Source organism: Mustelus asterias, chromosome 17 (assembly GCF_964213995.1).
Source record: "Mustelus asterias chromosome 17, sMusAst1.hap1.1, whole genome shotgun sequence".
In the NCBI taxonomy this organism is placed as follows: domain Eukaryota; kingdom Metazoa; phylum Chordata; class Chondrichthyes; order Carcharhiniformes; family Triakidae; genus Mustelus; species Mustelus asterias.
Genome location: NC_135817.1, coordinates 33,803,846 through 33,820,437, shown reverse-complemented (window position 1 = coordinate 33,820,437; position 16,592 = coordinate 33,803,846). Strand labels below are relative to the sequence as shown.

At 40.7% G+C, this 16,592-nt stretch overlaps 1 protein-coding gene across 13 annotated transcripts in view; it reads right to left on the bottom strand.

Moving 5' to 3' along the window:
- LOC144506416 (dystrophin-like) overlaps nt 1-16,592 on the bottom strand; it is a 1,861,003-nt gene that overhangs the window by 771,295 nt on the left and 1,073,116 nt on the right. For all 13 annotated transcript variants that reach the window (XM_078232507.1, XM_078232503.1, XM_078232508.1 and 10 more), the window contains one exon: nt 485-635. In XM_078232507.1, the coding sequence (XP_078088633.1) occupies nt 485-635 (151 nt within the window). The remainder of the gene's footprint in view (nt 1-484; nt 636-16,592) is intronic.

The window sequence follows — 16,592 nt, the reverse complement described above, 5'->3', positions numbered from 1 at the left end:
CCCAAAGTTAGTGGAGTCTAAAACTAGAGGGCATGAATTTAAGGTGAGAGGGGAGAGATACAAAAGAGATCAGAGAGCCATTTTCTTTTTTTACACAGAGGGTGGTGAGTGTCTGGTACGAGTTGCCAAAGGTAGTAGGAGAGGCGGGTACAATTTTGTATTTTAAAAAGAATTTAGACAGTTACATGGGTAAGATTGGTATAGAGGGATATGGGCCAAATGCGGGCAATTGGGACTAGCTTGATGGTAAAAACTGGGCGGCATGGACAAGTTGGGCTGAAGGGCCTGTTTCCATGCTGTGAACCTCTATTGCTCTAATGTATTTAATGGCATTTGTGAACCAAACAGTATTATTTGCAAATACAGTTTTCAAAATGTAATTCCGATTGGAAACAGACTCTGATATTTATTTCCTAACCAGGAGGACTTGTTCCAACATAAAAGTGTGGCGACTTCGAAAAGTAGGCATTTGATTAATAATTACCTTGAGTTTCTGCTTGGTTCTCTCTGGCTCTATATTTTCAGTATCCACCCTAGTGTCAGCCAGGATCCGTTCTGCTTCTGTCATCCACTTGGCCAGGTCTTTCATGTCATTGTTGAAGGTACGCCATTTCTCCACACATCTATCAAAACGCCTGTACGGAAGACAAGTGCATTTTTTTGTAAATTTGACTATGATTTGAGACGGGTTTATAAATTTGCAAACCATAACTCAACAACACTGATAAACTGCAAAAATATTATTTTAAACTGCCTTGGTAGGACAGAGCTCAAACATACAGTACTGAAAGTTGTACATCAATTTCGTAAAGTATTACTTTAGAATCATTCAAAGTGAAGGCTGACATCATTGTCTTTTCACTAGAGTAGATTTATGACAGCACTCTAATTGAAAAGTTAATTTGAATTTGTTAGTCCCCCCCCCCCCCCCCACCCATTCTCGTAGGTGGTCACATTTGTGGTCACATTTGATTTAAAAAGAAATACACTCAATATCAGGTAAAACTATCACGTTTCCTGAAAGGAATGCTTGCTTGCTAAATTGAAGTCACTGCCAGAACATACATCAAACATTTAAATACTTTAAACAATGAATAATAGAAGATTTTGGGGTCAGAAAAAAAATAATTTTTCTACTCAGAATGTCATCTTCTTTGCAAATTTTCCATTTTGCAAAGGATTTATTGTACAAATTATAATGATTAAGCAAGAAAAACAGAAGCAAATTCACTTATGAAGCATTTGCCACATCACAAGGCCATTTTTATTCAAGTCCTGTTGTTGGTGGCTAGCTTGAAAGGCTGGATTGTGAAATTGCAAGCACCTCAACAAAGAACCAGGAAACAATCTAAACTCTGCCACTGTGCCTTGTATTAAAATGGCTGGGATTTTCCAGTGCCAATCTTCTCGAATGGGTTTGGTGACGGGAGCGGAAAATCTCACGAGAGGCCCAAATCATGTCTGACATTGGTGGAAAGTGTCATCACAATTGTCCCCACCCCCACCAGTGACATCATGTCAAATTCTTAATAATTTATACCCCTTTATAATTATACTTTGGCTACAGAACAAAAGCCACGGAGCTTCAAAGCAATTTGTTGCATCATAAGGACTGAGACATATTTCTGATAGATTTGATAAGGTGCTGTATAAATGTAAACTTTTCCATTATAATGTTGGAGCACCAGTGAGAGCCGCAAAAGGAGCACAGCACCCCTAACTTAGCAGATGGCATTTCAAGGCTCCACTGGAGCAGCATCTGCACTTGTGAATAGAAATGTCTGTTGCTGACAGATATCACGCATGGTCTCCTATTTTTTCAAGTTATAGTGAGCTGAATATGTGGCCAGCCAAATAAGACTGGAGGTACAGATCAGCCATTATCAAATTGAATGGAGAACAAAGGGATAAATGGCCTACACTTGCTCCTATGGTTGAGGCTAATGCATGAACCATCTGGTACCTGGCCAAAGTGCTCTGAAAATGACTGGTGCACGTAAAACCATATCCTAGTTCAAGTCTGAGCCTTCATAAGGGGAGGGCAAGTAACTGGGAGGAATAAAGGTATTGCTTACCTACAGAGCAAAATTAGTTCTTGTATTACAGGTAAGGAAAATCAGATTAAGCAATCAGTTTGAATCAGTCTACTCCTGTCCCTATGTTCCATCATTAAATACATACAAGCCTGTGATGGACAGATTTCTGGTCTCAACAGGATATGGGGTTTTGGCAGATATGGGGTTTGAGGGGCAGAGCAGGCAAGAAGGATCAAATTGTTTGCTCCTTACTCCTATTCAGCCCATCGAGCCTGCTCCACTATTCAATTTGATCTTCTGCCACTTTCCCCACGCTATCGCCATATACCTTGATTTAACCAATCTCTAAAAATTTATTGATTTCTGTTTTGAACATGCAGTAGAGAATTCCAAAGATTCAGCACCATCTGTGCAAAGAAATTCCTCATCTCAGTCTACCCCTGAAGCTGAGATTATGTTTCCTGATTTTAGACTCACCAGCCAGGGGAAAACATCTTATCTACATCCACCCTGTCTTGTCCTGTCAGAATTTTATAAGTTTCAAATGAGGTCACCGCTTATTCTTTGAAACTCTCGGGAATGCACACCCAGTCTCTCATCATGAAATAATCCCATCATTTCAGGGATTTAACTGAAGAGCATCCATGATTTCTCCCTCCCAGAGGTTCTGTTCCAGTACGTTATTTTTTTCCCAAGAGCCAGAGTCACTTCCAAAACTGCTATGGGAACCTGCACTACATTTTCTTGCTTTCCATATTTTTAACCCATTATATGAACCACCCCTGCATCCTTTAGTAGGAATTTTAATTGATGGCAAGTGGAATGAGCAAATTCTCCATGTAACTTGAAGACAGTTAGCTTTTTTTTCTCTCAAATTCCTATCACTTGATGCCATGAGCACTTCTGTAACATTGAATAGAGATGCTGGTTTATTTATAAAAGGGATGCAATAATGTCCTGAATGAAAAGTCAGTAGATTTTCAATTTATCCTAAGAAACTACTTTATTATTTCTAACTTCATTTGTGTTTTTTTCATGGATGGCTTGCTTAGCTGTAACGGTATATCATTAGATAATGCATCTGCACTATTAAAGTGGCTTACTCCAGCTATTTTACATGGAATCACCACACTTTGCAGTGACTTTAACATGCTGTCATCCCCGAACCTTATGCAAGTAGAACTTATGTGTTCCTTGACCTTACTTTGATCCTACTTGTTGAATCCAATTAATGTCTCAACCACTCCATTCCACATACCGTGCACGTGCATGCACTGTCCAACATGGTTCAATTAAATGTATCCACAACTACACTCATCACCAGATTGAAGCTTATCTCAGACTGATCAATATTTCTGAATATTTGCATCATGCATCACACTGAAAAACCCATTATGCAGAAAATTGTCCCAAATGGAACAGTGATGTTTCAAATCATATCTGAATTAATAATTCTCTAATGTTATGAACAGTCTAAGTTTATGTTGAATTTATATACATATTATATGTATATGTTTTGTTCAGAAAGGTAAAAATGGTTCCTGTTTAATTTAGCTTTTGTTTGTGACCCTTGGTGCCTGAATGTCTACATAGACCTGTGACTGAAGGCTTACAGATTTGGCATGGTGCCACAGTGGTTAGCACTGCTGCCTCACAGTGCCAGAGACCCAGGTTCAATTCCGGCCTCAGTCACTGTCTGTGTGGAGTTTGCACTTTCTCCCCGTGTCTTCATGGGTTTCGTCCGGGTGCTCCGGTTTCCTCCCACAGTCCAAAAATGTGCAGGTTAGGTTGATTGGCCATGCTAAATTTCCCCTTAGTGTTCCGGACTGTGTAGATTACAGGGGTTAGAGGGGTAAATATGTGAGGTTATGGGGATAGGGCTTGGGTGGGATTGTTATCGGTGCAGACTCAATGGGCCGAATGGTCTCCTTCTGCACTGTAGGGATTCTGTGATGGGCATTTTGAATGAGGTCTTGCAATCCTAAAGATTAAATACATGGGTTAAGAGGGTTGAAAGTTCAGTGACTGTGGAAAAAAAATGAAGTAGAAACGCTTCACCTTATGCCGAGAGACAGTTTTCCAGTGACGAAGACACCAGTAAGACATGAGTTGGGTGTGTGTGGTTTGGAGGGGGGCGGGGGCAGGGCAGGGAGGCACCAGTTGTTCAGACTATGCATCACACAGAAAAGACAGTGATTTTAACCTCTCTGAGAAAAAAACTGCAAGGGTAGTGGGGTTAACTGAATAATTAGTTATGAGACTAAGTAAAATGATCAGTTTAGGATAGTTGCTACTGGAAGACAGATTTCAGGGAACTCATTTGTTTGCTCTCAGTTTCAGAAAGAATCAATGGGAAATTATATCCAGATGCTTTACACTTGATATCAGCCATTCTGCTCAAAAAGTAATCCTGAATCGAATCTCCTGTATGATTAAAAATTCTTCTTACGTTTCCAATCCACACCTTTAAGAAACCATCCTCTGCTACCATGGATTTCACAGTAAGAGTTTTAACAGCACCAGGTTAAAGTCCAACAGGTTTGGTATTTGCTACCAAATGGACTTTAACCTGGTGTTGTTAAAACTCTTACTGTGTTTACCCCAGTCCAACGCTGGCATCTCCACACCATGGATTTCAGCCAGATGTTGAAGTACAAAACAAGACAATTCTTTTCTTTGACAGTAAGTTTCTTCACAGGACAGGGTGCAGTCTTACAAATTTTTGTTTCCAAATCCTACCTACTGCATGTCCTAGTTGACTCTCTTCAAACAAAATCCAAGTTCTTAATTAAACATTAAACATTAAACAACACTTGTGTATCTTTAGAGTGAGCAAATTATTAGCAGTGTGATCCATTCAACTACGAACTGGAAGGCCATTAAAAAAAAATTATAACCAACACATGAATAAGTTTCTGGATGCAATATCGGAAAATTTGGGGGATGTAAGGCAACAATAGCACCTCTCACAGGTGGGCTTACCAGACTCTTTGGAGTGACTCATCCTGTATCAGTTCTCTTCACCAACATTTACCTGTGGTTTCAAATAGCTGTTACAATGAAAAAGTGTCCACACTTTGTTATCCTTTTCAAAGGGTGAGTCTCCTAACCTAAGTGACATAGGAATTTGTCTACCTTGGCACGTGAAGATTGATTCCTGCAGATGAGGTGGATGAAATAAATCTGAAGTCCAAAGGTCTTAAAGACAGGCCAACAGAGTGTTTTGGATGTGTAGAACTTGACCAAACACAGAAGGCATCCTGATCAGCCACTGTATCTGGCTGTCTAGACTCATCTTACCATTGGGCCAGGCCAAGAGAGTGAGGCTCTCAATGTGCAACTCTCCCTCACTATAATACAATTCACGTGCAAATCATGTTTATCATCTTTTTAACATCTGATGTCCGGTGTCCATCCATCACAATGTGAAGCAATACAGTTCCAAATACAAAGTTATAAGAGAATCTAGCTATGAATGAGTTTTAAGATTAAAAGAGTAGCTCTCCTATAAAGTAGGGATTAAAAAGTAAAAGCAGAGTCAATCTGCTGGACAAAGTTTTAGAAGTTTATAAACACGCCTGGGAATAATTATGTGCTCAAGAATAACAACATCCTGTGGCAAATCCTCTAACTCAAGGCAGTTCTGAAAAATCAGGATCTGATCTTTACATCACCTCAGCGAGGCACTGGCAAATTGTAAGATAATTCAACAAAGGATAACCTGAAAGATTATCTGAAATAATTTGTTAACTGGATGTTGCAAGGAAGTGACCAATATCTGCATCTCTGAGTTTCCTGTTTGATGAAAGATGTTGACTAAAATTGGAGGATGCTGGCGAAAGGCAGCATAAGTACTCAACATGTTTCCTGCTGGTTCCACTCTTATATGGTATGAATATTGAGCATTTCTCCACATATAACTTGTTGCTGTAGGGTCATGATGACAGTTCTCCTGTTAATTGTGATAGAGCTATCTTAGACTCATTGGCATTCTACTCAGGCCCATCTTTCTCAACCTAAAGTGAGAGTCATCATCCAAGGAGTATGCCTGATCTGGAATAGTCCCAAAAAGGGGCCAGGATTATAATTCACTTCAACAAGTCAAATGACGATGAGTGAGTGATGTAGCAGTGGACATGTATTCACTGGGAGTTGGAGCCATGAACCTGCACACAGGCAGCTCAGACCGAGGGTCATTTTTCACTGGAAGGAGATACAAGTGGAAGGGGGTGTTTGCCTGAGCAACTGAGCAGTCCGATTGTCCCAGCTGGGACACTTTCGCATAAAGCATAGCCCCTGGGGAAATGCCAAGAACAGAACCTGCACGTCTACATCATATCTGTTGACCTTGACCAAGGCCTGTGCTAGTCAGTTGTGGGGGCCTTTGGAAAGTAATGGAAAAATCCTGTGTTCTGAGAAATTCCTTAAAATGGTTCGACAGTTCCATCAGAGCATTCTCACATGCTTTCCTGGATGATGGCGAGTCTTCTCACCCATTCCCAATCACGAATCAAATCAAACAAAGTTGTGTGCCAGCATCAATCCTCCTCAGCGTGTTTTTTTCTCTACAATGTCTTTCATTATGGTCATCCTGATGTTAAAATCAGATATTGCATGGATGGGAAATCTGGGATGACTCAAGACCAAGGTTTCCAAGAAGACATTTTGCAATTTCCTGTTTGCTGATGACGAGCCGTCAGTTCAGAATTAAACATGCAATGTAGCATGGACTTTTTCCCCAATGCACACGACGACTTTGGACTTACAAGCAGTATGAAGAAAATTGAAGTAATGTACCAGCCTGCTTCACTCAGAAAAGCCCTATCTCCTACCCTAAGTTTCAGTTCATCACCAGAACCTGTCAGCAGTGGATAAGTTACTTCACTCAACAGCACACTCCCTCGGGCTGTTTTTACTGATGGCAAGACACATGCAAGAATTGTCATAGTGAGTGTAGCCTTTGGTAGACTTCAAACATCAGTCTGTGAATGAAAATTTGATTTTGATTTAATTTATTGTCACATGTATTAGTATACAGTGAAAAGTATTGTTTCTTGCATGCTAATTCTGCCTACCTATAGAGCAAAGATCCTGCCCACTCCAAGACCTGGACTTTGTACCAGTCTCTTTCCAAGAAGGTCAACCACTTTCACTTGAGCTGCCTTCAGAGGTTTCTGAAGCTCAGATGGTAGGACAAAATACCAGGCATTGGAGGTGCTCACCTGAGCTGGCTTCCACACAATATCGAGACAGTCAGAGTGTCTGACAGCCACTTACCAAAGCAACACTTTTATACAGAGCTCAAGTACTCTCATGGCAGTCAAATAAAAATCCACAGGATATGCTGAAGGTTTCACTTATCCATTTTGATATCAACTTTGAGTCCTGGGAGAAGCTCACCCAAACACCCCAAATGATGAACATAGTAACTTTTTCCTCAAACGACGAACAGGGCAGTACAATTTGGGTGTTGTGAATAGGGAACATGGAGTCTTTCTGGATCAATTATCTAAATTAAATCAATTGCTCTTCTTCATCTATGCTTACCTTATCTTGCACCTATACCCCTCAGTGTTTACAAGTTCCATATGTGTCAAACATGTACAAAAAATCGTCCTCTGTGAATTCAATATGGAGTTATTTGATGAGATTTATTGGCACAAACACTGAAAGATTCACTTTGCGTTTGCTGCTTCACTTCTAGCTAGCCCGATAATAATAACAGGGATTAAATATAAGCCCTATGCAGTGAATATGCAATAAAAGTGCCCTATTTTAATAATGGTGTCTGTTGATGGCTTTTGGAAACAATTATGAAACACTATTAGTCCATTCAGGGACTCTAAATAAGCTATTTGCATTTCCACTGTTTCCATTATTAGTCATGTACTGAATATAGTGAATTCTAATGTACAGCTAATTAAGGCAAGACTCAGTTCACAGGAAAGAATCTGAACAATCTCATTAGTGACACATCCTGCCGTACAAAATTCCCGATTCAAAGTTAAAATACAAATCCAGGACTCAAGAGCGAAGTGCAACATTTTCCCTAAGTATCCCAAGTTATGCTCATCACATATTTGATTATCTTATCGCAATTATACACCAAAATGATCTCAGGAAAATTTTTTATACACCTGACTGATATACTGCAAAATAGAGGAACAAAGAACTAATTTTCAAAAACATTCAGGCAGCCAATAGAATAGTGTTTATTTCCACTAGGTTTATTTGGATCCATTAAGCAAGGTATATATTAAGGAGGTTGTTCATGAATATACTATATTTTAAAATAAGTTTGCCCAGCTTTGATTCTGTTTAAAAGCTGCACCCATTTTGCTGCGCCACACTGTATTTTTAAATGCTAACATGCCTCATATTTTTAGTCACAGACAGCTCTAATTGCATTTTTACAAGTTGGAGTCTTGCGTTCTTGCTTCTAGTGTTCATCTTTCCTTCTGAATGCTTTAAATCATACTGTTAAAATAGAACTAAGTTGACTGTGTATGTCAAAGTCAAGACTGATATTGAACTTAGCCTACTGCATTTTACAAACAGCGATTTGCTGAAGGACTGATCTCATTCACGAAGCTGACGGCACTTTCTTTACTGCATGAAAAAAGAATATGCAACAGGAATTCATATAAACATCAAAAAAATGAACTCAGATTTTAGTTTAATTGGGCACAGTGGCTTGATATGCTTAACAAATTTTCGGAACTAGATGCCACCATTAATTTCCACGAATTTTTGTCTAAATTTTGGTTGTAGTTTGGTTACTGCAAGATTAGATACTGAACAGCCATATTGCAGTGTGTGCATCCCTATTGTGAGTGAAGTTAAATACTAATGTGCTGCTTGAAAAAGTCATCCACCATTTAAGTGCTGACCTGCCTTCACAGCAAAGCAACAGCTGAGATGTATCTCAAGTGGGCAAGCTTGTCCTCCTGGGTGAAGGAAGTATGTCACACAATGAAATGCTGGAAACAAAATAAAAGAGGAAACTACACATCAAAAAATACTTTTTCCACAATCATGTTTCTTCAGGTGTCTACCATTCAGCCTTTCCTTCTTTGTCAGACCACATGCTTGCAATGTGAATAGTTGAACAGAACCTTCTCTCAGTGGAATGTATTGCTCTTCAGAAGATTTAATTTAGTGTTCTTGAATAAAATGCTAGACACTTCAGTTCCCTCATCAGGCCGTTTGACTAGTATGCAGAACTCTATTGGTCTGTTGGCCTGCACAGGCAACTCATGCCTCTGATATTTCATATTGCATTTTCCAAATGCTTATGTGCCTGTCTGCTGTAGGCTTGGGAAAGACAGCAAATTTCAAGGGAGAGATTAGCCACACTGGGTTGTTACTCTTATAATACATAAGCTGAAGTTTAATTTGACAGGAGAGTTTGGATTGAACTAGTCGGAGAATATAGATTCAGTTTTTCTACATCAGACGAAAGTCCAGAACATGGTCTTACATTCAAATGAAAAATGAATAATCAAACAGAAGAATGGCCAAATCATTCTCAAGTCTGCGAAAGATGTAGAAATTGCCACTACAAAGTCGGGGAACAGAGTAAACAATTTTCTTGTAAAGAAATATGATACAAGTTAGACGTAGAAATGCATTAAGATAACAATGTAGAAAGCTGAATGAAAAATCTAGATGAATCAGGATTCTATAGCTGGCTTAAATATGTGGGCTGCAGTTGGCAGATAGGTTCAACAGTAACTGCACAAATTAAAAGATTATCCAGATGTTTGTAGGTTCATAGTTCTGATCTTCTATAACTTTCTTTTTAATTGGAAGCTATACATGTCATATTATAGGCAGATTTGTGCTGTAGAAAAATTAAAGGGGAACTTGGCCAAATTTTTCTCTCAGGATTCTGAACAAATATCAGAGAAGAAATTTTGTTGAATTCCTACAGTGCGGAACGAGGCCATTCAGCCCATCAAGTCTGCACCAACTCTCTGACAGCGTGTCTTACCCAGGTCCATGTCTTAGCTGCTTAATCCCGCATATTTACCATGGCTAATTCATCTAACCTGCACATCTTGGGACACTAGGGGTCAATTTAGCATGGCCAATCCATCTAACCTGCGCATCTTCGGACGGTGGGAGGAAACTGAAACACCCGGAAGAAACCCACGCAGACACAGGGAGAATGTGCAATCTCCACACAGACAGCGGCCCAAGGCCAGAATTGAACCCGGGTCCCTGGTGCTGTGAGGCAGTAGTGCAAACCACTGTGCCATCCCACATTTCTATGCTTACTATGGATGGGAGATGGGAGGGGGGAGGTTAAATTTAAAAATTTGGGAAATTTACCTCCTGTCAACTTTCAGTTTTAACAGAAGGGGGTTAAGATGCTAGCAACTAAACCTTATTTTGAGTGGTAGGCCAGTCATTTAAATGGTTTAATTATCCAAGTATAGTACTGTCAAGGACCGAGAGGTACAAGAGTAGATTCAGAAAAGTTTTCTACAGCAGTGTGTTTCAAAGAGAAATGAAGCATTCCTAGACTTGGTTCTTGGAAATGAGATGGGCCAAGTGCATCAAGAGTCAATAGGACAATATTTATGGGACAGTGATCATTGTATCATAAGGTTTAGGTTGACTATGGAAAAGGATAAGAATACAGAATAAAAATAATTAACTCTGGGAAAGTCAACTTCGATGGTGTAAGAACAGATCTCGGTGCAATAAACTGGAGTCAAAGATTGGGAGGAAAAACAGTAGTTGAACAGTGGGCTACCTTCAAAGAAGAGATAATTCAGGCACATTCAATGTATGTTCCTTTGAAAGGGGGAGGGCAAATAAAGCCAGAATACCCTGGATGACAAAAGAGTTAGAAATTAGGATCAGGAAGAAAAAAGTGTGCTTATGACAGCAATCAGGTAGAAAATGCAACTGTGAACCAAGCTGAAGATAGAGACTTCAGAGGGAAGGTGAAACAGCAATATGGGAAGCATAGAGGGAGTCTGAAAAAAGAGACAGGCAGCCAATATAAAAGGGAATCCCAAAATCTTCCATTGGCATACAAATAGTGAAAGGGAGATAAAAGGAGTAGGACTGGTTGATCAGACATCAAAAAGGAGATTTTCACGCAGCTGGAGGGAGCATAGCTGATGTATTAAGTTAATACACTGGATTTGTCTTTAGAAGGATGCTGCCCAGGCCATTGGCCAGAAACTGAACTGGATTAGCCATATAAATACTGTGGCTACGACAGCAGCTCTGAGGCTAGGGATCCTGCAGTGAGTAATACACCTCCTGACTCCCCAAAGCCTGTCCACCACCTACAAGGCACAAGTCAGGATTGTGATGGAATACTCTCCAATTTGATTTGATTTGATTTATTATTGTCACGTGTATTGGTATACAGTGAAAAGTATTGTTTCTTGCACTATCAACCATCATTCATTCCTTCCACCACTGACACACAATGACAGCAGTGTGCGCCATCGACAAGATGCACTGCAGGAACTCACCAATGCTCCTTTGACAGCACATTCCAAATCCATGACCACTACCATCTAGAAGGCTAAGGGTAGCAAATGGGAACACCACCACCTGAAAGTTCCCATCCAAGGCACTCACCATCTTGACTTGGAATTATATCACCATTCCTTCACCGCCATTAGGTCAAAATCCTGGAACGCCCTCCCAAACAGTACTGTCAGTGTTCCCACATCACATGTACTGCAGTGATTCAAAAACACAGCTCACCACCATCTTCTCAAGGACAATTAAGGATTGGCAATAAATGCCAGTCTAGCCAATGGTGCCCACATCCCATGAATGAATTTAAAAAAAGGACTGGATAATTGTAAATGTTACAGCCTTGTTCAAAAAATAGGGTGTAAAGATAAGCCCAACAACTGCAGGCCAGTTTAATTTTGGTGGTTGAGAAACTTCTAGAAATAATATTTCAGGACAAAATTAATAGACACATGAACAAATGTGTGTTAATTAAGGAAAGTCAGCATGGATTTCTTCAGGTAAAATTCTGTTTAACTCAGTTTTCCTTGCAGAGGTAACAGAGAGGGTTGATGAGGGTAACATTGTTGATGTAGTGTACATGGACTACAGTATTTGATACAGTACCATACGGATTTGTGAGCAAAGTTATAGTTCATGGAATAAAAGAGACAATAGCAACATGGATTCAAAATTGGCTGAGTGACAGGAAAAAGACTATAGTGGTTGATGGACATTTCTTGGGCTGGAGGAAGGTTTGCAGTGGAAGTCGCCAGGGGCTGGGTCTCTTACTTTTCCTGGTATCTATTAATGACCTAGACCTTAGTGTACAGGGCACAAATTTGTGGATGATACAAAAGTTGAAAGCATTGTAAACTAAGAGGAGAATTGTGTATAACTTCAAAAGAACCACAGACAGTTGGTGGAATAGGCAGATAGGTGGCAGATGATGTTCAACGCAGAGAAACGTGAAGTGATTAATTTTGGTAGGAAAACATAAAGAGACAATTTATAAGCGGTACAACTCTGAAGAGGGTATAGGAACAAAGGTGTATAATTGCATAACTAATTGAAGATGGCAGGACAGTTTGACAGATGGTTAATAAAGCATACAGTATGGCTAGGCTTTATTGATTGGGGCACAGATTACACGTAAGAACAAGGAGGTTTTGTTGAATTTGTATAAAACACTAGTTCAACTCTTTGGCCTGAATTTCACTCTGCCCCCCCCTGCTGGCTGGTTTTAAGAATGGAGAGTGCAAAATAGAATAGGCTCTCCGCTGGGTTCCCGCCTGTTCCGACCTCTCAGCAATTTTACACTAGGACAGGCAAGACCCGCCCTTGTCCCAACTGAGGCCCTTAAATGGCGACTTATCGGCCACTTAAAGGCTGTTGTATCTCAGCCTCAATTTGAGGCCGGTGGGAGAATTTCCCAGGCTTGAAAATAATTGGGCCCAGACCTTGGGTGGGAAGTGAGGGGGGCTCAATCAGAAGCCCGCGCCTTAAGGTCCGATGTTCATTGGACTTTAACCCATAATGTCCCAGCCTCTCCCCTGACACTCCAGTTATCCACTAACCACTTCACAATGTCTTCACTAACCTCCCTGTCCTGAGACCCCAAAAAACTTACCTTTCCATCCAGTCCTGGGACTTAGGCTGCAACATCTTTAGCAGGCTCCTCTTCTGTCTACTGCAGCTCCTGTTGCTGCATGGACAAGAGAGCTGCCGACCAATCTAAATGGCTGGCAGCCCTCCAAGGTGGGACTTCCGTCCAAGCATGAAATGGCTGTGGGTCAGACAGATTCAGTGGGTGACTCTTCAGCTGGCAGGATAGAGACCTCGCCATCCAAACAATCCTGGCCATGATCTCTTCCTCCTTTAACTTAGCAACCGAACAAATAATAAATATTGCACTTTGGCCATTTTTAATATGTTGGCTTGAGGAAACGTAGTCTCAGTGATGCATGGGCAATACCCCTTGGACACTGACACTTTGCCCCTTGGGCAGTGCCGGGGGCCAGGCTGACAACGTCAGACTGGCAATGTCCAGGGGGCACCCCGCCCTTAGCTCTGACCACCTGGGAGGCCTCCATGGCCTCCCTTCACTCCAGTGGGGTTGACCACCAGTTCTCCATTAGTGGGGAGCTGTTGTAAACCCCTCTGGAGTGAACCACTCCTGACATGGGGGCGGGGGCTAACAGCCTGGAGACTTCAGTCCCGGGCCTGCGAATGATATTAAAGTGTTGATCTTATTATGTAAATCAGCTCTGTTCCAATTTATGGTGTGGAGCTGATGACACTGGAAATGCGGGCCCCGGAGACGTGCAGATGCCATAGTGTCCAACGGGGAGCCCGCTAAATGATCTCCGCCGATGTCTCCTGGCCAGCTGTATTGCTAGAGCAGCACAACGGCCTGGGAGAATTGCCCCCTTATTTTTCTGCTCCATTCAGTTCAGTTGCACACTAAAAGATGCTTTAAGCCATCAAAAAGTCCTCATAATTTTAAACCTTCTCGCCTATCCTGTGGAACAGATTGGCTTCTTCCTCCTCCCCATTTCTATATTAGGCGTTGGGGTCTGTCTAAGCAACTGGTGCTCATCCTGGGCTTGTATTTGCTTAATATATATTTTCTATATGATGCATATTTCACATTAATTAACTCATGATAATTAACTCATGATGTTGGGTGTGTTTTTATTTGCAGAAGGTACTTTTAAATTAATTAACTTTTAGAGAGTAATTCTGGGTCTCATAAATAACCCAAAGGCTGGGGCTCCCTAAATTAGAAACAGAATTAATTTCTTAATCTGGTGAGTTTTGATTGAATGGCCAATTCCACTAGTTCAGAGTGAGTGCGCATTACCGGAATTTTACCGCCTCCCCCGCCTGAGGCTCGTAAGATCCCATCAAGGCCAACAGAGAATGCCGTTCTGCGAGCCTCGCCCGCCCCGGAATCATGCCGGTAAAATTCTAGCCCATGTGTCTGAAAGTCATAAGCTTCAACATTCTAATTCCTTTTGCTCATTTTTGGAAGCCAAGACACAATACATTCCTTTTAGTGAGTATACATTAGAGAGTGTCAGCCTTACATTCTATAGAATAGGAAATATCTTGCTTGTTTTGGATGGCATATTTAGTATGCTGAGGAATGTCAATATCAGGATTCCCAACATCTTTCCATCAAATTATTTTTTCTAATGCTTAATAACACTATGGCTTTGCACTGAAGAAGAGAAGTCTCACAACAGCCAATTCAACATAGTTATCTGAATGCACGTTTATGACAAGTTAGTTAAGATGATCAAGAACAATATGCTGAACAATATCGATGGTGGGGGTTCAGTCCCTCATTCCAGCTGACGTAGATCTTGAGGTCTGCCTCTTCTACTTGCCCTATTGTGAGTTCATAGCATCGTTGAAACACCACTGGAGATTGAGATGTGTGGAGAGTCATGATTGGCAACTGTGGTGAACCATCGTTGGTTCCCACTGGATAGTGCTGAGCCAGGGGCTGGCCAGTACTACAAGGATGTACATATGTTACTGTTGGGTTGTGCTATTGTTGCTGTTGGGGTTAGGGTGGGGTTGTTACACCTTTGTACTGTAGTGTTGTGGCACATCCCAGTCGGGCTCCGCCTCCTGGGAGAGGTATAAGAGTCCCTGCTCTGGCCGGGACCCCTTCAGTCTGGGATAGTGTATATAAGTTCTGGTAGCTTCGTTAACAGTAAATAAAAGCCTTTCATTTACTGAGCTTCAAGCCTCGTGTCTGAATAGCGCATCAGCAACCAAATACGCTACATGGATGAGAAAGCAGGCAAGTTTGAGTGATGTGCTCCCTACTCTGCAGGTGACAGAAACTTGGGCATTATTTTACCATTCCTTGTCTGATTATCTTTGCAGATTCCGTTTAAAACAGGGCTCTTAGCTTTAATTCTCTCCACTTAGTTTTTCTTTTGTTCCCAGTTTCTCTGACTTGCTTCTACAATATACAGGCTTTTAAAATCCAAACTTGGTGTCATCTAATTGTGGGTCTTAGGTTTTTTAATTAAAAGAATGACTGATATCTTTTGCTTTACTGTTGCCCTTTGATCTTTGAATGTTATGTAGTTTCCATTCACACAATATAAATTGAACATTTTAAATTAGGAGTGGGGTGACAGAGACATTTTGTGCGAAGGATAAGATTATTATGGTCTTTGGGCATAATTGTCAAAAAATAGATGAGCAAATGCTGTGAAGACCATTTTAATGTTATCCTACAACCATGCCATAGACGTATTAAACAATATTCTCCGATCAACAATCATGCTTGATAATGATAATTCATAATGTGTGCACTGATGCCTAAACTATTACCATGGTGACAGACCCCTCATAAATTTGTGTTACCTACAAATTATCCAGTTAGTGTTCTGAGTGACCACCTTGTAGTGGTTTGATTCAAGTAATAGAGAATGCCTGAATTATCTGAATAGATAGTTAAGTAGTTGATCAGCTAAATTTTAAATAAAAGAGACAACAAAAAAATAAACTGTGACCTTTCAAAACAGCATATGGCCTACTTTTAAAAAAATTAAGGATCAACTGATGTCACCCTAATTAAAATTATTCAACAAGTTATCAATTTGTTATCTATCTGGTGTTGAGAACATCAGAAGTAGGAACTAGAGTAAGCTATTTGGAACATTACCCTGCTCCACCATTCAATAAAATCATGGCTGTTACTATTGTGGCCTTAGCTCCACTTTTCCTGCCTGCCCACATAACCCTTGGAGATTAAAAATCTGTCTAACTCAGTCCTGAAGGCACTCTGCAGTGCAGAGTGTGGGACATCATTTTGAAAATTCCAGTAAAACAAAACAGCGGAAGTTACCCCCATTTTTACATGAATTTGGCACTCAGAATGTTTTTGGGAGAATCCTGGCCAAGGGAATTGATCCTTTGATTTTGATCTAATTGATTTTAGGTGGAAGTAGATGGGTCAGATTCAACACGCCTGATCAAGGTTAGTGGGTGCGTTGAAGGTCAGACAAAGTTTCTGCTCTTAATTGCTCAACAGATGTTAGAAAG